General features: G+C 49.6%; 1 protein-coding gene across 1 annotated transcript in view; it reads left to right on the forward strand.

The window, feature by feature from the left end:
• LOC135310605 (talin-1-like) overlaps positions 1-26,730 on the forward strand; it is a 54,449-nt gene that overhangs the window by 20,580 nt on the left and 7,139 nt on the right. Inside the window, 11 exon segments of the mRNA XM_064438728.1 lie at positions 4,281-4,287; positions 9,533-9,706; positions 16,964-17,096; positions 17,223-17,324; positions 17,454-17,624; positions 17,813-17,956; positions 18,076-18,177; positions 18,304-18,423; positions 18,798-18,948; positions 20,333-20,347; positions 26,409-26,556. Coding sequence (XP_064294798.1) covers positions 4,281-4,287; positions 9,533-9,706; positions 16,964-17,096; positions 17,223-17,324; positions 17,454-17,624; positions 17,813-17,956; positions 18,076-18,177; positions 18,304-18,423; positions 18,798-18,948; positions 20,333-20,347; positions 26,409-26,556 — 1,267 coding nt within the window.

Genomic DNA, 26,730 nt, shown 5'->3' on the forward strand with positions numbered 1-26,730 from the left:
ATGGCTTTTAGAACTCCCAAGGTTGCAAAAGCCATAACAAAATGCCGACACATCTTTAGATTTTTCGCCTGCGTGTACTGAGGCATAAAGGCATGAGGAAAAGGTATCAATTGACACATGGACATATTTGAATCTACCAAATTCTGGTATGTAACATCTGTCTGCTAAATTTCAAGTGAGGCTAATCCTCGTGGATTAATTCCAATTGAAGGTGTAGGCAAAACACACTGACAATCAGGGCATGATTGCACAATTTGCTGAGCTTGGTCTTGTGTTAGTTGAAATGATCTTTGCAAGGCTTTTGCATTTTGATGATAAAAGTCATGAGACAGATGGGCTTGTGCAAAATGATCTGCACCTGCAAGACAGTCTGCCTCATTATTTCCCTCACTGATAGGTCCTGGCAGGGAGGTATGTGAGCGAACATGTTGGATAAAGTATGGCTGCGTTCTTCTATGAAGGAGCCATTTAAGTTCTCAGAGAAGTGCAAATAGCTTTTCATTTGATATTTCTTTTTAAAATGAGTGTTCAAGTCTGTAAACAAGGCCTGCAACATAAGCAGAGTCTGTTATTATGTTAATTGGAATAGGCCATTTTTTGAAGACACGGACTACCACAGACAGTTCAACTATCTGTGGTGAACCTGTGACCACATGTATGTCACTATCCCACTGACCTGTTTCATTTCGCCAAATGATCACAGCTTGTCCCATTCTCCCAGACCCATCACTGAAAACAGTAAGGGCATTTGTTATGGGAGTAATAGTTAATTGTGAAGTAGGCAATAGTGAAAGCGAGTTTAAAGATTGTATTATTTTGTGTCCTGGAAAGTGAATACTTATCTGTCCCGTATAATCTGTCAAAGCACACTGAAAAACAAAGGATTGGCGAGTTAAAAAGGTTAATTGTTTTGTATCAAGAGGTAGGTAAATCTTGTCTGGCTCTGTACCATCTAAAGCCATTAAATGCTCTCTCCCCTTTTGAATGACAGTGGATATCACCTCAACAGCCATGGTAACTGTCTTCCCAAAGTTATGGGGTAGAAAAATCCATTCTAAAACAATTAATGGATTTATGTCCTGTGGAATCCATTGTGCTAACAAACCATAAGGTTGAAAAGCAGAGTAAAAAATAAAAAGACTAATTGGATAATTTAGTTTTTGCCTATTGGCAGCCTGATGAGTCAATTTTTCTACTACTTTGATAAGAATAGCCTTTGCCGGGTGGGGGGGTGTTTCCTGGGAGATGTTAAATCCGTATCTCCTTCTAAAAGTTTAAAAAGGGGGTGCAGTTCCTCTGTAGAAATTCCCAAAAGAGGACAGACCTAATTTATGGTCCCCAGCAATTTTTTGAGATCATTCAAAGTTTTAATGTCTGTCTGTAAGGTTATTCACTGTGGTCGAATAAGTTGATCTGAAATCTTCCAGCCTAAGTACTGCCAAGGTGGCGTTTCCTGTATTTTGTCTTTTGCAGTTGAGTCCTGCACTTAGAGCTGCTTGCACAATTTGTTGCTGGACTTCTTGTGCTTGCTCTTTTGTTTGTGCAGCTATTAAAATATCATCCCTGTAGTGATATATAAAAATACCCTCAAAATTCTTTCTTATTGGACTTAAAACAGCTGCAACAAATTGCTGACATAATGTTGGACTATTATTCATGCCTTGGAGTAACACTGTCCAGTGGTATCTTTTATGGGGTTCTGCGGCATTACAGACAGGGCTGAAAATGCAAATCGTGGTGCATCCTGAGGTGCAAATGGTACGGTAAAAAAACAATCCTTCAAGTCAATCACTATAATAGACCACGTTTGTGGTATCATTGGGGAAGGGAGTCTGGGTTGTAAGGCTCCCATGTCTTCGATGACTTCATTTACTTTCTCAAGTCATGTAATAGTCTCCAAGAATTTATTTTCTTTTGGATCACAAAAACTGGTTGTGCTGGGTTTGGCTGAGAAGGGGTTAATTCTCCTCACTGTGGGGGTCAGGTAACTTTCTAGCTTCCCCCACTCTGCTGTGTTGGCAGGAGGCTGGGAGGGGCAGGGCCACGGCGGGGGCGGCTGACCCTGACTGGCCAATGGCATGTTCATTCCATACCATGTGACACCATGACCAGTATATTAAGGGGACAGTTACAGCTCGGGGAGTGGCAGCGAAAGGTCGGCAGGCGGTGAGTGGCTGCGTCGCGTGCGGTTTGTTTCAGTGGTTCATTCCCCCCCTCCCTCCCCCCCCGGTTTTCGCGCCTCTCGTTGTTTTCCCTTTCCATTGCATTTTTGTTGTTGTTTTTTATTTTAATTATTAAACTATTCTTATCTCAAGCCATGAGCGTTACCCGTCTGATTCTCTCCCTCATCCCACCGCTGGGGGACTGAGCGAGTGACTGTGTGGGGCTGAGCTGCCGGCTAAACCACGACAGTCTCTTTGGCGCCCAACGTGGGGCTCAAGGGTTGGAGATAATAACAGCTGCTGGTCACAGCACCATGTTGTCCTTTTTGCAGCTGGTGTTAAAGATTGGTGTTGGTTTGTTGAGTCTGCTGTATTCTGCTGTGATTAGTAATGTTTTGCCTATGAGATTTGTTATGCAAACACTCGTTTTCAGCTTTATCTGGTATTTGGGGTTTTTGCTGAAACCGTTACTGTACTTTGGATGCCACCTTGTTGAGGCAATTAGCAATTATACCTCCTCCTCTGAGAGATTTTATATGGAGGAAATACAGAATGGTATCTTAGCAGCTTTGTTCTATGATGTCTCCACCTCTATTACAACAACCTTTTTGTATCTTGAACATCCTTGGGTGGTTAAGGGGCACTTATTGTTAGTTTTTGGGCATGTTGTTTTGGTTTTGACTAAGCAATTTAAGAATATCACCCAGAGATCTGCCCCAAGGCTTGATAGTTATGAGTGGCAGGGCATTTGGGATAGCACGGGCAAATACCTAGGGCAGTGGGCACCCCCAGTGTTTTGGAGTTTCACCCCCGAACAAGTGCAGAATCCTGAAAAACTAGTAGAATACTTGGAGAAAGTATGTTGTTATGCTGGGAACTCCAGAGAGACACAGATAACTGCAACATGCTGGGGCCTGGCCCATGCGTACTGAGCCCTGCTCAAGAGTATTCAGTGCTCCCAAGGGGAAGAGAATGTCTCTGGATTGAAAGGCAAAGTGACTGGCACTGTGGCCACTCAAACCCCCACAACAAGTACTGGAGCTGACTCAGAGAATCAACCCGTGCCAGTATCAGTTGCCCCCATACACAAGACAAAATATTGGAAGCGGACATCAACTCGTTTAGAACGGGATGATGAAAAAGCAGGGCCATCACGAGGAGAGAAGGAAGAAGTAATAAATGAAATGGAGACTGCCCAATCCCTGTCCTTGAATGAGCTGCGAGATGCGAAAAGATTTTAGCCATCGTTCAGGTGAGCACATTGCCACCTGGCTGCTCCGATGCTGGGATAATGGGGCCAATAGTCTGGAACTAGAGGGAAAAGAAGCCAAACAATTGGGATCCCTTTCTGGGGAAGGGGGGGTTGACAAAGCAATTGGAAGAAGAACACAAGCCCTCAGCCTCTGGAGGCGACTCCAGTCCGGAGTGAAGGAAAGGTATCCCTTTAAAGAAGATGTTAAATATTGTCTAGGAAAATGGACAACTATGGAGAAAGGCATCCAGTATCTAAGGGAATTAGCTGTGCTTGAGGTGATTTATGGTGACCTGGATGATCAACGGTCATCCAAAGATCCAGATGAAGCCGAGGGCACACGACCCATGTGGCGGAAGTTTGTACGGAGCGCACCATCGAAGCATGCAAACTCATTGGCAGTAATGTCGTGGAAAGATGACGAGACACCAACGGTGGCGGATGTGATTGATAGACTCCGGGTTTATGAAACAAATATCTCTTCCTCACTCGTCTCTGCTGTGGAGAAATTGTCCCAAGAGGTCCAGCAACTCAAAGAAGATCTGTCCTACTCCCCACCTCGACAGAGTAGTGTCTCAGCTGTTAGGAATAAGGGTTCCTTTGCTCAAAGGAGAGGATAAACACCACGGGCCACCCTATGGTTCTACCTGCGTGACCACGGAGAGGACATGATGAGGTGGGATGGCAAGCCTACCTCGACCCTACAGGTCGAGGTACATGAACTGCAAGGAAGAACAGTCACTCAGGGAGGCTCTTCCAGGAAAGCTGCTGCTCCAGTTTCCAGTGAGCAAGTCCCCAGACAGAGGAGTAGAAGTGCAGATTTTATTTCTAAGCATAATAGAGAGACTCTTGATTCACATTTACAGGAAGTGAGTTGTGACTGCCATGATCAAGACTAGAGGGGCCCTGCCTCCAGCCAGGTGGAGGAAAGGGTTAACTGGGCTTATCGGACTGTGTGGATCCGATGGCCTGGCACGTCCAACCCACAGGAGTATAAAGCTTTAGTGGACACCGGCGCACAGTGCACCTTAATGCCATCAAACTATATAGGGGCAGAACCCATCAGCATTGCTGGAGTGACAGGGGGATCCCAAGAGCTAACTGTATTGGAGGCCGAAGTGAGCCTAACTGGGAATGAGTGGCAAAAGCACCCCACTGTGACTGGCCCAGAGGCTCCGTGCATCCTTGGCATAGACTACCTCAGGAGAGGGTATTTCAAGGACCCGAAAGGCTACAGGTGGGCTTTTGGTGTATCTGCCTTGGAGACGGAGGAAACTAAACAGCTGTCTACCTTGCCCGGTCTCTCAAAGGACCCTTCTGTTGTGGGGTTGCTGAGGGTCAAAGAACAACAGGTGCCAATCGCCACCACAACGGTGCACCGGCAGCAATATTGCACCAACAGAGACTCTGATCCCCATCCATGGGCTCATTCATCGACTAAAGAGCCAAGGAGTCATCAGTAAAATCCACTCACCCTTTAACAGTCCCATATGGCCAGTACGGAAGTCTAATGGAGAGTGGAGGCTAACAGTAGACTATCGTGGCCTGAATGAAGTCACTCCACCATTGAGTGCTGCTGTGCCAGACATGCTAGAACTTCAATACGAACTGGAGTCAAAGGCAGCCAAGTGGTATGCCACAACTGATATCACTAATGCATTTATCTCAATCCCTCTGGCAGCAGAGTGCAGGCCACAGTTTGCTTTCACTTGGAGGTGCATCCAGTACACCTGGAATCGACTGCCCCAGGGGTGGAAACACAGTCCTACCATTTGCCATGGACTGATTCAGCCTGTACTGGAACAGGGAGAAGCTCCAGAACACCTTCAATACATAGATGACATCATTGTGTGGGGCAACACAGCAGAAGTAGTTTTTGAGAAAGGAGAAAAAATAGTCCAAATCCTTGTGAAAGGGTGAACTTTTTCTAGCTCGGTGGGCCCATGACACATCAGGCCATCAAGGGAGAGATGCAACATACAGGTGTCCTCGTGATCTAGGGGTGGACTTGACCATGGATGTTATTGCACAGGCTATCCATGAATGTGAAACGTGCGCTGCAATCAAGCAAGCGAAGCGGGTAAAGCCTCTGTGGTATGGGGGACGATGGCTGAAGTATAAATATGGGGAGGCCTGGCCAATTGACTATATCACACTCCCACAAACCCGCCAAGGCAAGCGCCATGTGCTTACAATGGTAGAAACAACGACTGGCTGGCTGGAAACATATCCTGTCCCCCACGCCACTGCCCGGAACACTATCCTGGGGCTCGGAAAAACAAGTCCTTTAGCGTCATGGCACCCCAGAGAGAATTGAGTCAGAGAACGGGACGGGACTCATTTCCAAAATAACCTCATAGAGAGTTGGGCCAAAGAGCGCGGCATTGAGTGGGTGTATCATATCCCCTACCACGCACCAGCCTCTGGGAAAATTGAACGGTACAATGGACTGTTAAAAAATACACTGAGAGCAATGGGGGTGGGACATTCAAGCACTGGGATACACATTTATCAAAAGCCACCTGGTTAGTCAACAGAAGGGCATCTGCCAATTGAGCTGGCCCTGCCCAGTCAGTACCCTTACATACTGTGGAAGGGGATAGAGTCCCTGTAGTGCACGTAAAGAATATCCAGGGCAAAACAGTCTGTGTTCTTCCTCCCTCAGGCAAAGGCAAACCCACTCGTGGGATTACTTTTGGTCAAAGACCTGGGTGCACTTGGTGGGTGGTGTGGGAGGATGGAGAAATCCGATGTGTGCCTCAAGGGGATTTGATTTTGGGCGAAAACAGTCAATGAACTGAATGGCACAATGAGAACTGCTATATAATATTGTTTGTCACCTCTGTGGTGTATCAGTGATATCCGAGTACAAGCCTCCAATCCATGGAAGATCACCTATGAAACAAGCCGTGCAGCAGTGATGGAACGATGACTGACTTGGTATGCAGCAACCCAATGCCACACACACCATCTCTCCTGCCCTGAAAGACTGATACGACAGATGGAGCCCAGAGTCATGGACTGGGTGAACTCAATGGACATGTTAATGGACATTTTACAGGGAAGGTCCATGAACTAAGGGAATGATGTCTGTGTATTATGTTAAAGGATGGGAAGGGGAGGGGTGGTGGTTGGTACGGTTGTATTGGATGGTATGGGACCTGGGCATGGTGTAAATGGTATGGAATAAGGGGTGGAGAATGTGCTGGTTTTGGCTGAGAAGGGGTTAATTCTCCTTACTGTGGGGGTCGGGTAACTTTCTAGCTTCCCCCACTCTGCTGTGTTGGGGGGAGGCTGGGAGGGGCAGGGCCACAGCGGGGACAGCTGACCCCGACTGGCCAATGGCAGGTTCATTCCATACCATGTGACACCATGACCAGTATATTAAGGGGGGGCAGTTGCAGCATTGGGTCAGTGGGCAGTGAGCGGCTGTGTCGCATGCAGTTTGTTTCAGTGTTTCATTCCTGTCCCCCCTCCCTGCCCCCACCCGGGTTTCGCGCCTCTCGTTGTTTTTCCTTTCCATTGCATTTTTGTTGGTGTTTTTTTTTTTTAATTTAAATTATTAAAGTGTTCTTAACCCACAAGCATTACCCTTCTGATTCTCTCCCCCATCCCACTGGTGGGGAAGTGAGCGAGCGGCCATGTGGGGCTGAGTTGCCGGCTAAACCACGACACTGGTGTATTCCACAGGCTTGTGGTAGGGCTGATATGGCCAGATTCTAGCTGTTCATTTAGCAGTTTGTGCAGTTGCGACAGCTTTTCTTTCAGGAGGGCCCACTGATCTACCCACACTGGTGTATCAGTTTTCCAAATCATTGGTGGGACCTGCTGCTGCTGAACAGTGGCCCCTAAGAAAAATCCATGCTTAGCTGCATGCCCCATTGACTTAGACAGTCCCTTCCCCAAAGGGTTACAGATCCAGGCAACACAAAAGGTCTTATAGTGGCTGTTACTGTATCAAGTGGGTGGTATATGGAGCGCTGAGTCATGATCAGTTACCGTACGCCTGAGGTCTTTCTTTTATAAGGTTATAAGAAAGACCTTCTGTAGCTGTACGCTTCTACGGGAGAACTTATCTTGGGCCGCATATCTCCGGGACACAGGGCTCTACCCACCCTGGGGACAGTGATGCACAGACACCAATATGATGGATACAAAATGTCCGTCTATTTAGCTGCGTCACACGCTTATATAGCTCTTGCGCTTCCTGTTCCCACCACTCCTATGGGGAGGAGTCTATCTTTCCGTCACATCCCGTGATCTTCCAGTCGCCGATCCCTGTCTATTCCCCTACAACCTTCCCAATGTGGTTCTTGTTCAGGAGCACATATTACCAGGAAGGCTCCCAAAATATCCACATCCCCCGCCTGCTTTGCCTCCCTTCTTACTGCTGCCCATCTATCGTGAGGGTCTGGGGGATACGAGTCAGTCTCCTTTTCAGGGTCAGTTCGCCCCGGATCAAATGGATCATTCGCATCATCATCACAATTATTAGGAGGCAAGATCACAAAGGCATCCTTGTGCGATATTACTCGCAGCTTCACAACACAGTCTGTAGGAGGGGATGCCAGTGGTGGTGGGGGCTAATGGTGGTGCGGACTTCTCTTGCCCCTCTTCTGCCCAAGAACTAACATGTGCCTTTAAAGTCTCAAAAATGATCTGCCAAGAAGGTAACAAACCAGCCACACTTTTATCATTTCTAGTGGCACAGTCCCAGAGTCTGACCCCAACTTTGTCCCAGATTTCGGGATCATAAATATTATGACTGTTTATAGAGGGATCATTTTTAGAAGCCCAAATGAGGATTCGTTGTAACTCTTCATTATCCATTTTCTTTCCATGTCCCTTCAGAATCTTGTTAAAAACTTCTAAAACAGTATTTTGCTCTTTTGTTAAATTCATCCCCATAGTTCTCAGCTGTTATCTTCATCCTGCGAAAGGTAATTGAGTGTGCTGTAAATGCTTCCTTGCAGTGTCCTGTCCTGAAGCTCAGCTGAGCTACGCCACCGGATCGACAGCTAGTCATTTAAGGGCCCCACGTTGGGCACCATTTGTGGCGTATTAAAAGGCACGGACTCTGACCGTGGTGAATCAGTTACCGAAAAACGCGGTAAAATCAGAAACAACTCTTTAACACCAATTTAGTATTAAAGAGCAGGCATTCTTTATTCACAGCGCCGGATGCATGGGGGATCGCTCCTCCTAACGTGCATACCTTACACACCTTTCCCATACAATTTATAGATCAAAAATTTACTTATTCATACATATTCATTATTGTCCTTTCTACTGATTGGTACAAACTTGCTCGTTCCATATGTAAATTACTGCACAGGCTCAGTTGTCCTCTTCTATTGTTCTCTTTTGAGTAGGTGGTATTACTTGGGTCGGTGGTCCATGAGTCGGTGGTCGCGATCTCCCCCTGCCGGAATTACCTTTTACTTACTTGGCTCTTAATCTTGGCAGTCCTGGCCAGTTTTCTCAGTCCACTACACGAAACCACATTTTGTCATCCTCTTCTGATAGAAACACATTGTCTATTGTTTTGTTCACATTAATGATTACCTAGAGACTAAAATACAGATCAACGAACACACTGATTTGTATACTCCATGTCCCCAGACTTAATGTCCAGTTGGATAGGGCTGTACAAGGAGTACAGCAACATCCATGGTTGGTTAATTCCATCACGCTGGTTACAAATCAAAGACAACTTTATTAAAGCTAAGCAAGCTTTTATACCCTCTAGCTGGCTGAGGCAACAGCCTGTAGTCGAGCTTCAGTACCTTTCCATTGTTATACAGAAATAGCTTACACATGATAAGTAACTTCTTTATCCAGAAGATCAGGGGTTAATTGCTAACAGACACCTGGGTACAAAACCCACAACATTCTGTGCATTCCTTCTTGTGTTTTATTGCTTTATCTCTTCCTCCCAGGGGTTTCTTCCAACAAGTATAACTGTGTCTTTTTCCCAGGGTTGTTCTTCATTAGCTAAACTTGCTCCAGAGATATCCACGATCTGAGGTGAGGGTCGTGGGAAAGGGAGGGGGTAACTTCCCACACACAGTCCCTCTTGTGCATCACCAGCCCATTGTCTCCCTGTGCAGGGGTGTAGAACCATGGAGCCCATCATCTCTTTGGCCAAGACCATGCTGGAGAGCTCTGCCAGCCTCATCCAGACTGCCCGCTCTCTGGCTGCCAACCCCAAGGACCCGCCGCAGTGGTCAGTGCTGGCCAGCCAGTCTCACACTGTCTCAGACTCCATCAAGAAGCTGATCAACAACATGCGGTGGGGCAAGTCCTGCCTGCTTGGCCATGGCCCTGTCCCCACTGGTGGGTACCCCTGCTCAGGCTTATTCCAAGTGAGCATCCCCAGGGATGTTTTGGCTCATCTTCTCCTCGGCCACTGCCAGGGGGAAGGCAAGGGATGGTATGGAAGATGCTACCCCTCATCCTGTACAGGAACTGCTCTTCCAGCCCTGGCACAGGTTGATGGGGATGCATGCTGGTGTGCCTGGGCTCTGAGACTGGGTTGCTCCCCATTCAGGAGAAGGGGTTCTTGCCATCACTAGCTAAGGCCAGGGGCAAAGGGGTGGCATAGCGCCTGCCAGCACCAGGTTGATCCATCTGTCATGCAGGGTGTCGTGGTTCGGCCTCAGCTGGCAACTGAACACCACGCAGCTGCTCGCTCACTCCCCCCCCCACCCCTGTGGGATGGGGAAGAGAATTGGACAAGCAAAAGAACTTGTGGGTTGAGATAAGCACAGTTTAATGATTACAATAAAATGATGATGATAATAATAATAATAATGATTATGATAATAATGACAATAATGTTAATATAATAAAATGGAAAAGGAAGGGAAAGGAAAAAAAAGGGAAAAAAACACGGAAACACAAACGATACAACCGCTCACCACCCGCCGACCGACGCTGCCCGTCCCTGAGCCACGATTGCTTCCTCCCCCCCCAGCCAGCTCCTCCCAGTTAACATACTGGGCATGACATTACATGATATGGAATATCCCTTTGGTCAGTTTGAATACACTCTCTTAGCTGTGTCCCTTCCCCTCCCAGCTTCTTGTGCACCTGGCAGAGCATGGGAAGCTAGAAATGTCCTTGACTAGTACAAGCACTACCCAGCAACAGCCCAAATATCTGTGTGTTATCTCAACAGTTTTTTTCCATGCTAATTTCAAAGCACAGCACTATACCAGATAGAGTGAAGAAAATTAACTCTATCCCAGCTAAAACCATGACAGTATCCACCCCTTATTCCATATCATTGACATCATGCTCAGGTCCCATACTATTGAGTACAATTTCAATACTCCCTACCCACCTTCTAATCCTTTAAAAGGATATACAGATTTTCATTTATCATTCCCCTCGTCTATGGACCACCCCTGTAGAATGCCTGTGAAATGTCCATTGAGTTCATTTAGTCCATGACTTTGGGTTTCATCTATTGTAAGAGTCTTTCAGAGAGGTGCTGTGTGTGGTGTCAGATTATTGCATGTCAGTCCTTGTTCCATCACTGTTGCACTGGTAGTTCTTGTTCTCTCACTGCTGCACTTTGCTTGGTTCAATTGAAAGTTCATTTGCTATTATTATTAACTGGGAGATTCCCACCATGATAACATGCCATTGATATGGCATATAGCAAACATAGTAGTGATGACATACAACATCATATAGCAATTAACAGCATATTATTCAGTTCATTGGCTGTTTTTGCCCAAAATCAAATCCCATTGAGGCACACATCAGACTCCTCCATCCTCCTGCATCACCCACCAAGTGCACCCAGGTCCTCGAGCAAAAGCAGTCCCACGAGTGGGTTTGCCTTTGCCTGAGGCAGGAAGAACACAGACTGTTTTGCCCTGGATATTCTTTACGTGCACTACAGGGACTCTATCCCCTTCCACAGTACGTAAGGGTTCTGACTGGGCAGGGCCAGCTCGATTGGCAGATCCCCTCGTGTTGACTAACCACGTGGCTTTTGCTAAACGTGTATCCCAGTGCCTGAATGTTAAACACACACCACCATTGCTCTCAGTGTAGTTTTTAACAGTCCATTGTACCGTTCAATTTTCCCAGAGGCTGGTGCGTGATAGGGGATATGATACACCCACTCAATGCCACGCTCTTTGGCCCAGCTGTCTATGAGGTTATTTCGGAAATGAGTCCCGTTGTCTGACTCATTTCTCTCTGGGGTGCCATGTCGCCATAGGACTTGTTTCTCAAGACCCAGGATAGTGTTCCGGGCAATGGCGTGGGGGACAGGATATGTTTCCAGCCAGCCAGTCGTTGTTTCTACCATTGTAAGCACATGGCGCTTGCCTTGGCGGGTCTGTGGGAGTGTGATATAGTCAATCTGCCAGGCCTCCCCATATTTATACTTCAGCCATCGTCCCCCATACCACAGAGGCTTTACCCGCTTCGCTTGCTGGATTGCAGCGCACGTTTCACATTCGTGGATAGTCTGTGCAATAACACCCACAGTCAAGTCCGCCCCTCGATCACGAATCCACCTGTATGTTGCATCTCTCCCTTGATGGCCTGAGGTGTCATGGGCCCACCGAGCTAGAAATAGTTCACCCTTATGCTGCCAGTCCAGATCCACCTCAGCCACTTCAATCTTGGCAGCCTGATCCACCTGCTGGTTGTTTCGATGTTCTTCAGTGGCCCAACTCTTGGGGACATGAGCATCCACATGACGTACCTTTACAACCAGGTTCTCTACCCCGGCAGCAATATCTTGCCACAATGCGGCGGCCCAGATGGGTTTGCCTCTGCGCTGCCAGTTGCTTTGCTTCCACTGCTGCAGCCAGCCCCACAGGGCATTTGCCACCATCCAGGAGTCAGTATAGAGATAGAGCACTGGCCACTTTTCCCGTTCAGCAATGTCTAAGGCCAGCTGGATGGCCTTTACCTCTGCAAACTGGCTCCATTCACCTTCTCCTTCAGCAGTTTCTGCTACTTGTCGTGTAGGACTCCATACAGCAGCCTTCCATCTCCGGTGCTTTCCCACAAGGTGACAGGACCCATCAGCGAACAGGGCATACTGCTTCTCCTCTTCTGGCAGTTTGTTATACAGTGGGGCTTCTTCAGCATGTGTCACCTCCTCCTCTGGTGATATTCCAAAATCTTTGCCTTCTGGCCAGTCCATAATCACTTCCAAGATTCCTGGGCGACTGGGGTTTCCTACTCGAGCCCGCTGGGTGATCAGTGCAACCCATTTACTCCACGTAGCATCAGTTGCATGGTGTGTAGAGGGGATGTTTCCTTTGAACATCCAGCCCAGCACTGGCAGTCGGGGTGCCAGGAGCAACTGTGCCTCAGTACCAACTACTTCTGAAGCAGCTCTAACCCCTTCATATGCTGCCAATGTCTCTTTTTCAGTTGGAGTATAGCGGGCTTCGGACCCTCTGTATCCCCAACTCCAAAACCCTAGGGGTCAACCTCGGGTCTCCCCATGTGCTTTCTGCCAGAGGCTCCAGGTAGGGCCATTCTCCCCAGCTGCAGTGTAGAGCACATTTTTTACATCTTGTCCTGCCCGGACTGGCCCAAGGGCTACTGCATGGACTATCTCCTGTTTAATTTGTTCAAAGGCTTGTTGCTCAGGGCCCCATTTGAAGTCATCCTTTTTCCGGGTGACTTGATAGAGAGGGCTTACGATCATACTGTAATTTGGAATATGCATCCTCCGAAAACCCACAACGCTCAAGAAAGCTTGTGTTTCCTTTTTGCTAGTTGGTGGAGACATGGCTGCTATTTTGTTGATCACATCCATGGGGATCTGATGACGACCATCTTGCACTTTATTCCTAAGAACTAGATGTCTCGTGTGGGTCCCTTGACCTTACTTTGCTTTATGGCAAAACCAGCTTTCAGAAGGATTTGGACTATTTTCTCTCCTTTCTCAAAAACTTCTTCTGCTGTATTGCCCCACACAATGATGTCATCAATGTATTGTAGGTGTTCGGGAGCTCCACCTTTTTCCAAAGCATTATGGATCAGTCCATGGCAAATGGTAGGGCTGTGTTTCCACCCCTGGGGCAGTCGATTCCAGGTGTACTGGATGCACCTCCAAGTGAAAGCAAACTGTGGCCTGCACTCTGCTGCCAGAGGGATTGAGATAAATGCATTAGTGATATCAGTTGTGGCATACCACTTGGCTGCCTTTGACTCCAGTTCGTATTGAAGTTCTAGCATGTCTGGCACAGCAGCACTCAGTGGCGGCGTGAGTTCGTTCAGGCCATGATAGTCTACTGTTAGCCTCCACTCTCCATTAGACTTCCGCACTGGCCATATGGGACTGTTAAAGGGTGAGTGGATTTTACTGATGACTCCTTGACTCTTTAGTCGATGAATGAGCCCATGCATGGGGATCAGAGAGTCTCAGTTGGTGCGATATTGCTGCCGGTGCACCGTTGTGGTGTCAATTGGCACCTGTTCTTCCTTGACCTTCAGCAACCCTGCAACAGAAGGGTCATTTGAGAGATCGGGAAAGGTAGACAGCTGCTTAATACTCTCCGTCTCCAAGGCAGCTACACCAAAAGCCCACCTGTAGCCTTTTGGGTCCTTGAAATACCCTCTCCTGAGGTAGTCTATGCCAAGGATGCACGGAGCCTCTGGGCCAGTCACAATGGGGTGCTTTTGCCACTCATTCCTGGTTAGGCTCACTTCGGCCTCCAATACAGTTAGCTCTTGGGATCCCCCGTCACTCCAGCAATGCTGATGGGTTCTGCCCCTATACAGTTTGATGGCATTGAGGTGCGCCGGTGTCCACTAAAGCTTTATACTCCTGTGGGTTGGACGTGCCAGGCCATCGGATCCACACAGTCCAGTAAACCTGGTTATCCCTTTCTTCCACCTGGCTGGAGGCAGGGCCCCTCTAGTCCTGATCATGGCAGTCACAACTCACTTCCTGTAAATGTGAATCAGGAGTCCCTCTATTAAGCTTAGAAATAGAATCAGCACTTCTGCTCCTCTGTCTGGAGAATTGCTTATGGGAAACTGGAGCAGCAGCTCTCCTGGAGAAACTCCCCTGAGTGATTGTTCTCCCTTGCAGCTCACGTACCCGTGCCTCTAAGGCTGAGGTAGGTTTTCCATCCCACTTCTTCATGTCCTCTCCGTGATCACGCAGGTAGAACCATAGGGTGCCCCGTCGTGTGTATCCCTTCTCTTGAGCCAAGGGACGCTTACTCCTAATGGCTGAGATACTGGTCCGTACTGGTGGGGAGTAGGACATTGCTGTCGAGAAACTGTCCCGAGAGGTCCAGCAACTCAAAGAAGATGAGACAAGCGAGGAAGAGAGATTCGCTTCATATTCCCGGAGTTTTTCAATGACCTCCGCCACCGTTGGTGTCTCGTCATCTTTCCACGACATTACTGCCAATGAGTTTGCATGCGAAGATGGTGCGCTCCGTACAAACTTCCACCACATGGGTTGTGTGCACTGGGCTTCATCTGGATCTTTGGAGGACTGTTGATAGTCCAGGTCACCATAAACCACCTCAAGCACAGCTAATTCCCTTAGATGCTGAATGCCTTCTCCATGGTCATCCATTTTCCTAGGCGAAATACAATATCTTCTTTGAAAGGATACCTCTCTCTCACCGCGGACAGGAGCCACCTCCAGAGGCTGAGGGCTTGTGTTCCTTTTCCAATTGCTTTATCAATGCCCCCTTCCCTAGAGAGGGATCCCAGTTGTTTGGCTTCCTTCCCCTCTAATTCCAAACTACTGGCCCCATTATCCCAGCATCGGAGCAGCCAGGTGATAACGTGCTCACCTGAATGATGCCCGAAATCTTTCCGTATATCCCACAACTCACTCAAGGATAGGGATCGGGTAGTTTCCGTTTCTTGTACACATTCTTCCTCTTCCTCCTCCTCTTCTCATGATAGCCCTGGTTCCTTATAATCTCTTTCTAAACGAGTTGACCTTCTCTTCCATGATTTCTTCTTGCGTATAGGGGCGACTGATACTGGCACAGGTTGGTCCTCTGGTTTAGCTGCAACGCTTGGCACTGGGGTTGGAGTAGCTGCAGTATCTGTCATGGGGGGGTTGGGTGGCCGCAGTGCTCGTCACTGGGGTTGGAGTAGTTGCAGTATCCGTTGTGGGGGGTTGGGTGGCCACAGTGCTTGTCACTGGGGTTGGAGTAGCTCCCTTCTCTTTCCCTTGGGGGTACTGAATAGTGTTAAATAGGGCTCGATGGGCATAAGCCAGGCCCCAGCACATTGCAGTGATTTGTATCTCTCTGGAATTGCCAGGGTGACAACATACTTCCTCCAAATGTTCTACTAATTTTTCAGGATTCTGCACTTGTTCAGGGGTGAAGTCCCACATCATGGGGGGTGCCCACCATCTTAGGCATTTGCCCATACTATCCCACATACCCTGCCACGCATAGCTATCCAGCCTTGGGACAGATCTCTGGATTATATTCTTAACTTGCTTATTAACCTTAGACAGAACTGACACCGTCTGCCAAATCAATAGCAACAGACTACCCAAGGATGTTCAAGATACTGAAAAGTTGTTGTAATGAAGGAGGAGACATTACATAAGATGGCAGCTACGGTGCCATTCTGTATTTCCTCCATAAAAAACCTCTCAGAGGAGGAGGTATAATTGCTAATTGCCTCCATGAGGTGGTAGCTGTAGTACAGTAACGGCTTCCATGCAAGACCTAAATAACCGATAACGGTCAAGGCCAGTGTTTTAATAACAAGTCTCCTAGGCAAAACATCTCTAATCACTGCAGAGCACAGCAAACTGACAAAACCAACAGCAAGTTTTAACATGTACTTTACAATCAGCATGGTAAAGACTGGACAAACTAATACTGAGAGCAGATGAATCAATGCTGTGACCAGCAACTGTTATTTTCTCAAACCCTTCGTGCCCCACGTTGGGCGCCAAAAATAGACTGTCGTCGTTCAGCCTCAGCTGGCAACTGAATACCATGCAGCCGCTCACTCACCCCCCCACCCCTGTGGGATGGGGAAGAGAATCGGATGAGCAAAAGAACTTGTGGGTTAAGCACAGTTTAATAATTATAATAAAATAATAATAATAATTATTATTATTATAATGACAATAATGTTAATATAATAAAATGGAAAAGGAAGGGAAAGGAAAAAAACAAGGGAAAAAACCACGGAAACACGAACGATACAACCGCTCACCACCCATCGACCGACGCTGCCCGTCCCCGAGCCACGATTGCTTCCTCCCCCCCCAGCCAGCCCCTCCCAGGTAACATACTGGGCATGATGTTACATGATATGGAATATCCCTTTGGTCAGTTTGAATACGCTCTCTTAGCTGTGTCTCCTCCCCTCCTGGCTTCTTGTGCACCCAGCAGAGCATGGGAAGCTAGAAATGTCCTTGACTAGTATAAGCGCTACCCAGCAACAGCCCAAAACATCTGTGTGTTATCTCAACAGTTTTTTTTCCATGCTAATTTCAAAGCACAGCACTATACTAGCTAGAGTGAAGAAAATTAACTCTATCCCAGCTAAAACCATGACATAGGGACAAAGCTCCGGGACAGCAGGAGTGTGATAAGGCCATTGAGATGCTGAACAGATGCATGCAGGAGGTGGACCAGGCCTCCCTTGCTACCATCAGCCAGCAGCTGGCCCCCCGAGAAGATATTTCCCAGGAGGTGGGTTGGGGACACGCTGCTGCAAACTCAACTGGGGCGAGCGGGTGTCCTTCCCCTTGGCTCCCAGCAGTGCACAGTAACCCCAGCCCCACTGCAGCCTCACGTGTCGCCCTCTCTTTGCAACAGGCTTTGCACAACCAGGTGATCACAGCTGTTCAGGAGATCAGCAGCCTGATCAAGCCCGTGGCCAGCGCAGCACAGGCTGAGGCCTCACAGCTGGGGCACAAGGTAATGTGGGGGTGGGGATGGGGAGCTGCTGACAAGGCATTCAGTGCACGTGGAGGAGCTCGTGGCAGGAGGAGAGGGACAAGGCAGCCAGGACTGGAAGCTGCTGGCACTGGTGCCGCTCTTCCCTAGGTGTCTCAGATGGCTCAGTACTTTGAGCCTCTTATTATAGCGGCTATTGGCACTGCCTCCAAAACACCCAACCACCTACAGCAGATGAACCTCCTGGACCAGACCAAAACGCTGGCTGAGTCTGCCCTGCAGATGCTGTATACGTCCAAGGAGGCAGGTGGGAACCCGAAGGTGAGCAGGAGGGGCACGTGTCGACAGCATGCTCCCCTTTGCACATGGGTGCCACATGAGAGGCTTGGCCATGTGCCGCACACGCGTACGCCAAACATGGAAACCTGGCCAGGGCTGCCGTAAGTGTGGCATCCCCAGCAGGAGGGGAGCTGCTGCCTGTTTTCCCTCACTCTGTCTCATCCTTGCAGCAAGCTTCCCACACCCAGGAGGCTCTGGAGGAGGCAATGCAGATGATGAAGGAAGTGGTGGAGGACCTGACTGCTACTCTGAATGAGGCAGCCAGTGCTGCAGGTGTTGTAGGGGGCATGGTCATCACCCAGGCCATCAACCAGGTGAGGGGAGTATGGAGAGGACCCAGCCAGGGCTGGGGGTGGAGGAGAGGAAGAGCCAGTCAAACCCTACAAGGTCTCTGGGCTGGGGCTGGAGCCAGACTCATGATGGTCTCTTGCAGCTGGACAAGGGGCCGATGGGCGAGCCAGAGGGGACCTTTGTGGACTACCAGACCACAATGACAAAGACTGCCAAGGTCATCGCAGTGACTGTGCAGGAGATGGTGGGTGTGAGCAAGCCTGTCACTGTAGAAAGCGCGGTGCCTGCCACCCAGGCAGGGCAACCACCCTCCTTGCTTGCCTGTCCCAGCGTAGGGCCCTTCCACCTCCTGCTCTTCTTCCATCAGCAGGTCACCAAATCCACCACCAACCCAGATGAGCTGGGCATACTGGCCAACCAGCTCACCAATGACTATGGGCAGCTAGCGCAAGAGGCCAAACCAGCTGCACTTACCACCAAGAACAAGGAGGTGTGAGCATGGGGTGTGCCATGGGGCAGAGCAGGATCTGCTGGGGCATGAGAGCAGAGGACGGGGGCACTTGAACCTCCTGTCAGAGCTGGGGGCAGGGCAGCATTCAGACCTCCCTTGCAACACAGCTAGCCTGCTCTAGGTATGCCTGCTCAAGCAGGGGGGTTGGACAAGATGATCTCCAGAGGTCCCTTCCAACCCCTACCATTCTGTGATTCTGTGAAACAGAGTAAAGCCACGTTTCCTTTTTCCTTCTCCTGAGTTGGGAGGACTGGGAGAGAGGGGCTGGGTGGGGGTGGCTGGCTTTTCCCAGCAGGTATCATGGATGTGGGGCTTAGTTCCCTGATGGCTCTCTCACACACGTTCCCCTCCAGATTGGCTCCCACATCAAGCACCGGGTGCAGGAGCTGGGTCATGGCTGTGCTGCCCTGGTCACCAAGGCTGGAGCCCTGCAGTGCAGCCCCAGTGATGCCTACACCAAGAAGGAGCTGATAGAGAGTGCGCGCAAGGTTTCTGAGAAGGTGAGTGGCCCAGAGAGAGGTGCAATGGTGTGGCAAGGTGGGAGGGATGCTGGGTTGAGCCACACGCCCTTGGAGCCACCACACTGGTTCTCCCCTGGTCCTGTTGGGCTCTGTTGTCTCTCTCAGCCATGCTTGCCCTGGCCTGATTCAGCTGATGGGGTGGAGGATGGATCCCCCTCTCCAGGCACTTGTAACAGTAGCTGGTGCTGTAATGGGTGAGTGGGACATCCAGGTGCTGCCTGCTGACATGCCGATGATGTCCTTGCCAGAGAAGATTAATCTACACACACTGGTGGCAGCCCAAGGCCCTCCAAATCAGCTATTGCAGTGCTGTGTCTCTAGCCAGCCTGCAGCTTGTGCTGAGTGATTGATCTCTCCTGTGCCTTTTGCTGGCACAGTGGAAAGCATCCTGTCTGTCAGTCAATCTAAAGAGCACATGTGCTGGTTTTGGCTGAGAAGGGGTTAATTCTCCTCACTGTGGGGGTCAGCTACCTTTCCAGCTTCCCGCGCTCTGCCGCGTGGCGGGGGGGCCTGGGAGGGGCAGGGCCATGGTGGGGACGGCTGACCCCGACTGGCCAATGGCAGGTTCATTCCATACCATGTGACACCATGACCAATATATTGAGGTGGGGGCAGCTGCAGCGCCAGCGCGGAGGCGGCGCGAGGCTGCGGCGCGGGCAGTTTGTTCCAGCGGTTCGTTCCCCCTCTCCCCTCCCTTCCCCCCGCTCCCCCGGGGCTTTGCGCCTCTCGTTGTTCTCCTTTACATTGCATTTCTACTGTTGTTTTCTTTTAATTTTAATTATTAAACTGTTCTTATCCCAACCCACGAGCGTTACCCTCCTGATTCTCTCCCCCATCTACCGGTGGGGAGTGAGCGAGCGGCTGTGTGGGGCTGAGCTGCCGCTAAACCACGACAGTCCTTTTGGCGCCCAACGTGGGGCTCAAGGGTTGGAGATAATAACAGCTGCTGGTCACAGCACCATGTTGTCCTTTTTGCAGTTGGTGTTACAGATTGGTGTTGATTTGTTGAGTCTGCTGTGTTCTGCTGTGATTAGTAATGTTTTGCCTACAAGATTTGTTATACAAACACTCGTTTTCAGCTTTATCTGGTATTTGGGGTTTTTGCTGAAACCGTTACTGTACTTCGGATACCACCTTGTTGAGGCAATTAGCAATTATACCTCCTCCTCTGAGAGATTTTATATGGAGGAAATACAGAATAATACCTTTGCAACTTTGTTCTATGATGTCTGTGCCTTTGTTACAACAACGTCTTTGTATCTTGAACATCCTTGGGTGGTTAAGGTGCACTTATTGTTAGTTTTTGGGCAGGTTGTTTTGGTTTTGACTAAGCAACTTAAGAATATCACCCAGAAATCTGCCCCGAGGCTTGATAGTTACGAGTGGCAGGGCATGTGGGATAGCATGGGCAAATACCTAGGGCAGTGGGCACCCCCAGTGTTTTGGAGTTTCACCCCCGAACAAGTGCAGAATCCTAAAAAACTAGTAGAATATTTGGAGAAAGTATGTTGTTACGCTGGGAACTCCAGAGAGACACAGATAACTGCAACATGCTGGGGCCTGGCCCATGCGTACTGAGCCCTGCTCAACAGTATTCAGTGCTCCCAAGGGGAAGAGAATGTCTCTGGATTGAAATGCAAAGTGACTGGCACTGTAGACAACCCAGCCCGGACGACAGGCACTGCAGCCACTCAAACCCCCACAACAAGTACCGGAGCTAGCTCAGAAAATAAACCCGTACCAGTATCAGTTGCCCCCATACACAAGACAAAATATTGGAAGCGGACATCAACTCGTTTAGAACGGGATGATGAAGAACCAGGGCCATCGCGGGGAGAGGAGGGAGAAGTAATAAATGAAATAGAGACCACCCGATCCCTGTCCTTAAGCGAGTTGCGAGATATGCGAAAAGATTATAGCCGTCCTTCAGGTGAGCACATTGTCACCTGGCTGCTCCGATGCTGGGATAATGGGGCCAGTAGCCTGGAACTAGAGGGAAAAGAAGCCAAACAATTGGGATCCCTTTCTGGGGAAGGGGGCGTTGACAAAGCAATAGGAAAAAAGCCACAAGCCCTCAGCCTCTGGAGGCGACTCCTGTCTGGAGTGAAGGAAAGGTATCCCTTTAAAGAAGATGTTACATATCGCCCAGGAAAATGGACAACTATGGAGAAAGGCATCCAGTATCTAAGGGAATTAGCTGTGTTTGAGGTGATTTATGGTGACCTGGACGATCAACGGTCATCCAAAGATCCAGATGAAGCCGAGTGCACACGACCCATGTGGCGGAAGTTTGTACGGAGCGCACCATCTTCGCATGCAAACTCATTGGCAGTGATGTCGTGGAAAGATGACGAGACACCAACGGTGGCAGAGGTGATAGATAAACTCCGAGATTACGACACAAATATCTCTTCCTCGCTTGTCTCTGCTGTGGAGAAACTATCCCAAGAGGTCCAGCAACTCAAAGAAGATCTGTCCTACTCCCCACCTCGACAGAGCAGTGTCTCAGCTGTTAGGAATAAGCGTCCTTTGGCTCAAAGAAGGGGATACACACCACGGGCCACCCTATGGTTCTACCTGCGTGACCACGGAGAGGACATGATGAGGTGGGATGGCAAGCCTACCTCGACCCTACAGGCACGAGTGCATGAACTGCAAGGAAGAACAGTCACTCAGGGGGGCTCTTCCAGGAAAGCCGCTGCTCCAATTTCCAGTGAACAAGTCCCCAGACAGAGGAGTAGAAGCGCAGATTTTATTTCTAAGTGTAATAGAGGGACTCCTGATTCACATTTGCAGGAAGTGAGTTGTGACTGCCATGATCAGGACTAGAGGGGCCCTGCCTCCAGCCGGGTGGAGGAAAGGGATAACCGGGCTTACTGGACTGTGTGGATCCGATGGCCTGGCACGTCCGACCCACAGGAGTATAAAGCTTTAGTGGACACCGGCGCACAGTGCACCTTAATGCCATCGAACTATATAGGGGCAGAACCCATCAGCATTGCTGGAGTGACAGGGGGATCCCAAGAGCTAACTGTATTGGAGGCCAAAGTGAGCCTAACTGGCAATGAGTGGCAGAAGCACCCCATTGTGACTGGCCCAGAGGCTCCGTGCATCCTTGGCATAGACTACCTCAGGAAAGGGTATTTCAAGGACCCAAAAGGTTACAAGTGGGCTTTTGGTGTAGCTGCCTTGGAGACGGAGGAAACTGAACAGCTGTCTACCTTGCCCGGTCTCTCAAAGGACCCTTCTGTGGTGGGGTTGCTGAAGGTCGAAGAACAACAGGTGCCAATCGCCACCACAACAGTGCACCGGCGGCAATATCGCACCAACAGAGACTCTCTGATCCCCATCCATAAACTCATTCACCAACTGAGGAGCCAAGGAGTCATCAGTAAGACCCACTCACCCTTTAACAGCCCCATATGGCCAGTCCGGAAGTCTAATGGAGAGTGGAGACTAACAGTAGACTATCGTGGCCTGAATGAAGTCACTCCACCGTTGAGTGCTGCTGTGCCAGACATGCTAGAACTTCAATACGAACTGGAGTCAAAGGCAGCCAAGTGGTATGCCACAATTGATATCGCTAATGCATTCTTCTCAATCCCTCTGGCAGCAGAGTGCAGGCCACAGTTTGCTTTCACATGGAGGGGCGTCCAGTATACCTGGAATCGACTGCCCCAGGGGTGGAAACACAGTCCTACCATTTGCCATGGACTGATTCAGACTGTACTGGAACAGGGAGAAGCTCCAGAACACCTTCAGTACATTGATGACATCATTGTGTGGGGCAGCACAGCGGAAGAAGTTTTTGAGGAAGGAGAGAAAATAGTCCAAATCCTTCTGAAAGCTGGTTTTGCCATAAAACAAAGTAAGGTGAAGGGACCTGCACGAGAAATCCAGTTCTTAGGAATCAAATGGCAAGATGGTCGTCGTCATATTCCAATGGATGTGATCAACAAAATAGCAGCCATGTCTCCACCAACTAGCAAAAAGGAAACACAAGCTTTCTTGGGCGTTGTGGGTTTTTGGAGAATGCATATTCCAAATTACAGTCTGATTGTAAGCCCTCTCTATCAAGTGACCCGGAAAAAGAATGATTTCAAATGGGGCCCTGAGCAACGACAAGCCTTTGAACAGATTAAACGAGAAATAGTCCATGCAGTAGCTCTTGGGCCAGTCCGGGCAGGACAAGATATAAAAAATGTGCTCTACACTGCAGCCGGGGAGAATGGCCCTACCTGGAGCCTCTGGCAAAAAGCACCAGGGGAGACCCGGGGTCGACCCCTAGGGTTTTGGAGTTGGGGATACAGAGGGTCCGAAGCCCGCTATACTCCAACTGAAAAAGAGATATTGGCAGCATATGAAGGGGTTCGAGCTGCTTCAGAAGTGGTTGGTACTGAAGCACAGTTGCTCCTGGCACCCCGACTGCCAGTGCTGGGCTGGATGTTCAAAGGAAACATCCCCTCTACACACCATGCAACTGATGCTACGTGGAGTAAATGGGTTGCACTGATTACCCAGCGGGCTCGAGTAGGAAACCCCAGTCGCCCAGGAATCTTGGAAGTGATTATGGACTGGCCAGAAGGCAAAGATTTTGGATTATCACCAGAGGAGGAGGTGACACGTGCTGAAGAAGCCCCACTGTATAACCAACTGCCAGAAAATGAGAAGCAATACGCCCTGTTCACTGATGGGTCCTGTTGCCTTGTGGGAAAGCACCGGAGATGGAAGGCTGCTGTATGGAGTCCTACACGACAAGTAGCAGAAACTGCTGAAGGAGAAGGTGAATGGAGCCAGTTTGCAGAGGTAAAGGCCATCCAGCTGGCCTTAGACATTGCTGAACGGGAAAAGTGGCCAGTGCTCTATCTCTATACTGACTCCTGGATGGTGGCAAATGCCTTGTGGGGCTGGGTGCAGCAATGGAAGCAAAGCAACTGGCAGCGCAGAGGCAAACCCATCTGGGCTGCCGCACTGTGGCAAGATATTGCTGCCCGGGTAGAGAACCTGGTTGTAAAGGTACGTCATGTGGATGCTCATGTCCCCAAGAGTCGGGCCACTGAAGAACATCGGAACAACCAGCAGGTAGATCAGGCTGCCAAGATTGAAGTGGCTGAGGTGGATCTGGACTGGCAGCATAAGGGTGAACTATTTCTAGCTCGGTGGGCCCATGACACCTCAGGTCATCAAGGGAGAGATGCAACATACAGGTGGGCTCGTGATCGAGGGGTGGACTTGACCATGGATATTATTGCACAGGTTATCCACGAATGTGACACGTGCGCTGCAATCAAGCAAGCGAAGCGGGTAAAGCCTCTGTGGTATGGGGGACGATGGCTGAAATATAAATATGGGGAGGCCTGGCAAATTGACTATATCACACTCCCACAGACCCGCCAAGGCAAGCGCCATGTGCTTACAATGGTAGAAACAACGACTGGCTGGCTGGAAACATATCCTGTCCCCCACGCCATTGCCCGGAACACTATCCTGGGTCTTGAGAAACAAGTCCTGTGGCGACATGGCACCCCAGAGAGAATTGAGTCAGACAATGGGACTCATTTCCGTAATAGCCTCATAGACACCTGGGCCAAAGAGCATGGCATTGAGTGGGTGTATCACATCCCCTATCACGCACCAGCCTCTGGGAAAATTGAACGGTACAATGGACTGTTAAAAACTACACTGAGAGCAATGGGGGGTGGAACATTCAAGCACTGGGATACACATTTAGCAAAAGCCACGTGGTTAGTCAACACGAGGGGATCTGCCAACCGAGCCGGCCCTGCCCAGTCAGAATCCTTACGTACTGTGGAAGGGGATAGAGTCCCTGTAGTGCACACAAAAAGTATGCTGGGCAAAACAGTCTGGGTTCTTCCTGCCTCCGGCAAAGGCAAACCCATTCGTGGGATTGCTTTTGCTCGAGGACCTGGGTGCACTTGGTGGGTGATGCGGGAGGATGGAGAAATCCGATGTGTGCCTCAAGGGGATTTGATTTTGGGCAAAAACAGTCAATGAACTGCATGGCACAATGTGAACTGCTATATAATACTGTGTGTCACCGCTGTGTTGTACCAATGATATCAGAGTACGAGCCTCCCAACCCATGGAAGATCAACTATGAAACAAGCCGTGCAGCAGTGATGGAACGATGACTGACTCGGTATGCAGCAACCCAAATCCACACACCATCTCTCCCACCCTGAAAGACTGATACAACAGATGGAGCCCAGAGTCATGGACTGGATGAACTCAATGGACATTTTTAATGGACATTGTACAGGGAAGGTCCATGAACTAAGGGAATGATGTCTGTGTATTATGTTAAAGGATGGGAAGGGGAGGGGTGGTGGTTGGTATGGTTGTATTTCATTATATGGGACCTGGGCATGGTGTAAATGGTATGGAATAAGGGGTGGAGAATGTGCTGGTTTTGGCTGAGAAGGGGTTAATTCTCCTCACTGTGGGGGTCATCTACCTTTCCAGCTTCCCGCGCTCTGCCGCGTGGCGGGGGGGCCTGGGAGGGGCAGGGCCATGGTGGGGACGGCTGACCCCGACTGGCCAATGGCAGGTTCATTCCATACCATGTGACACCATGACCAATATATTGAGGTGGGGGCAGCTGCAGCGCCAGCGCGGAGGCGGCGCGGCGTTGGGTCGGCGGGCGGCGCGCGGCTGCGGCGCGGGCAGTTTGTTCCAGCGGTTCGTTCCCCCTCTCCCCTCCCTTCCCCCCGCTCCCCCGGGGCTTTGCGCCTCTCGTTGTTCTCCTTTACATTGCATTTCTACTGTTGTTTTCTTTTAATTTTAATTATTAAACTGTTCTTATCCCAACCCACGAGCGTTACCCTCCTGATTCTCTCCCCCATCTACCGGTGGGGAGTGAGCGAGCGGCTGTGTGGGGCTGAGCTGCCGCTAAACCACGACAGCACACTTCTGAATAACAGACAAAATCATGGCTAAAAAACTAGTTGCTAAGGGTAGAGCAACAATGCTTGTAAGCAAGGTTACAAAAGCAAAACAAACACTTGTTCATAGTGCCTGGCACATGTCTGCACACTTAGAGCCTCCTGCAGGTCCTTCCTTTCCAAGATTGCTTTCTATCAGGAAACATGTTCTCTTATGAGTGCTTGCCCAAGTACAGAAATTGAGTTGAGCAGTTAAAGAAGGAATGAACTGTGATGTTCTGATGCCCATCATGCAGACCTTATTCATTTGGAAACTAGCAGAGTCCAATATCTCCTGGACCCCCAAACACAATAGGTACAAGGTAAAAATATGGAAGCTAAGAAGGAGTGTCCAGACCACATGATTCCTGATTCCCCTCCTTGGTGTGAAGTGGCTCCATCCTGGGGAGGTGTTGGAGGAAGTGTGTGGTGGGGGTTGCCTGAACCTGCTCTGCTTCCCCAGTCACCCTGCTCATACCCTGCAGGTATCACGTGCTGGCAGCCCTGCAGGCTGGGAACCACGGGACACAAGCTTGCATCACACCAGCCAGCACTGTCTCTGGCATCATTGCTGACCTCGACACCACCATCATGTTTGCCACAGCAGGAACCCTCAATCGGGAGAACTCTGAGACCTTTGCTGACCACAGGTACCCAGGCACCCTGCCCAGCCTCTGCTCAGCCAGAGTCGGGGGGGGGCAGGCTGTGTCCTGCAGTCTTCCATCTTTCTGAGCTGTGGACCAACCCCAAGGAGAGCTGCAAGTTCAGGTCACGCTGGCTCCATTTCCCCTCCAGCTTGTATGTACAGAAGACAGGGTCTAGAG

The sequence above is a fragment of the Phalacrocorax carbo genome, chromosome Z (assembly GCF_963921805.1).
Source record: "Phalacrocorax carbo chromosome Z, bPhaCar2.1, whole genome shotgun sequence".
Taxonomy (NCBI): Eukaryota; Metazoa; Chordata; class Aves; order Suliformes; family Phalacrocoracidae; genus Phalacrocorax; species Phalacrocorax carbo.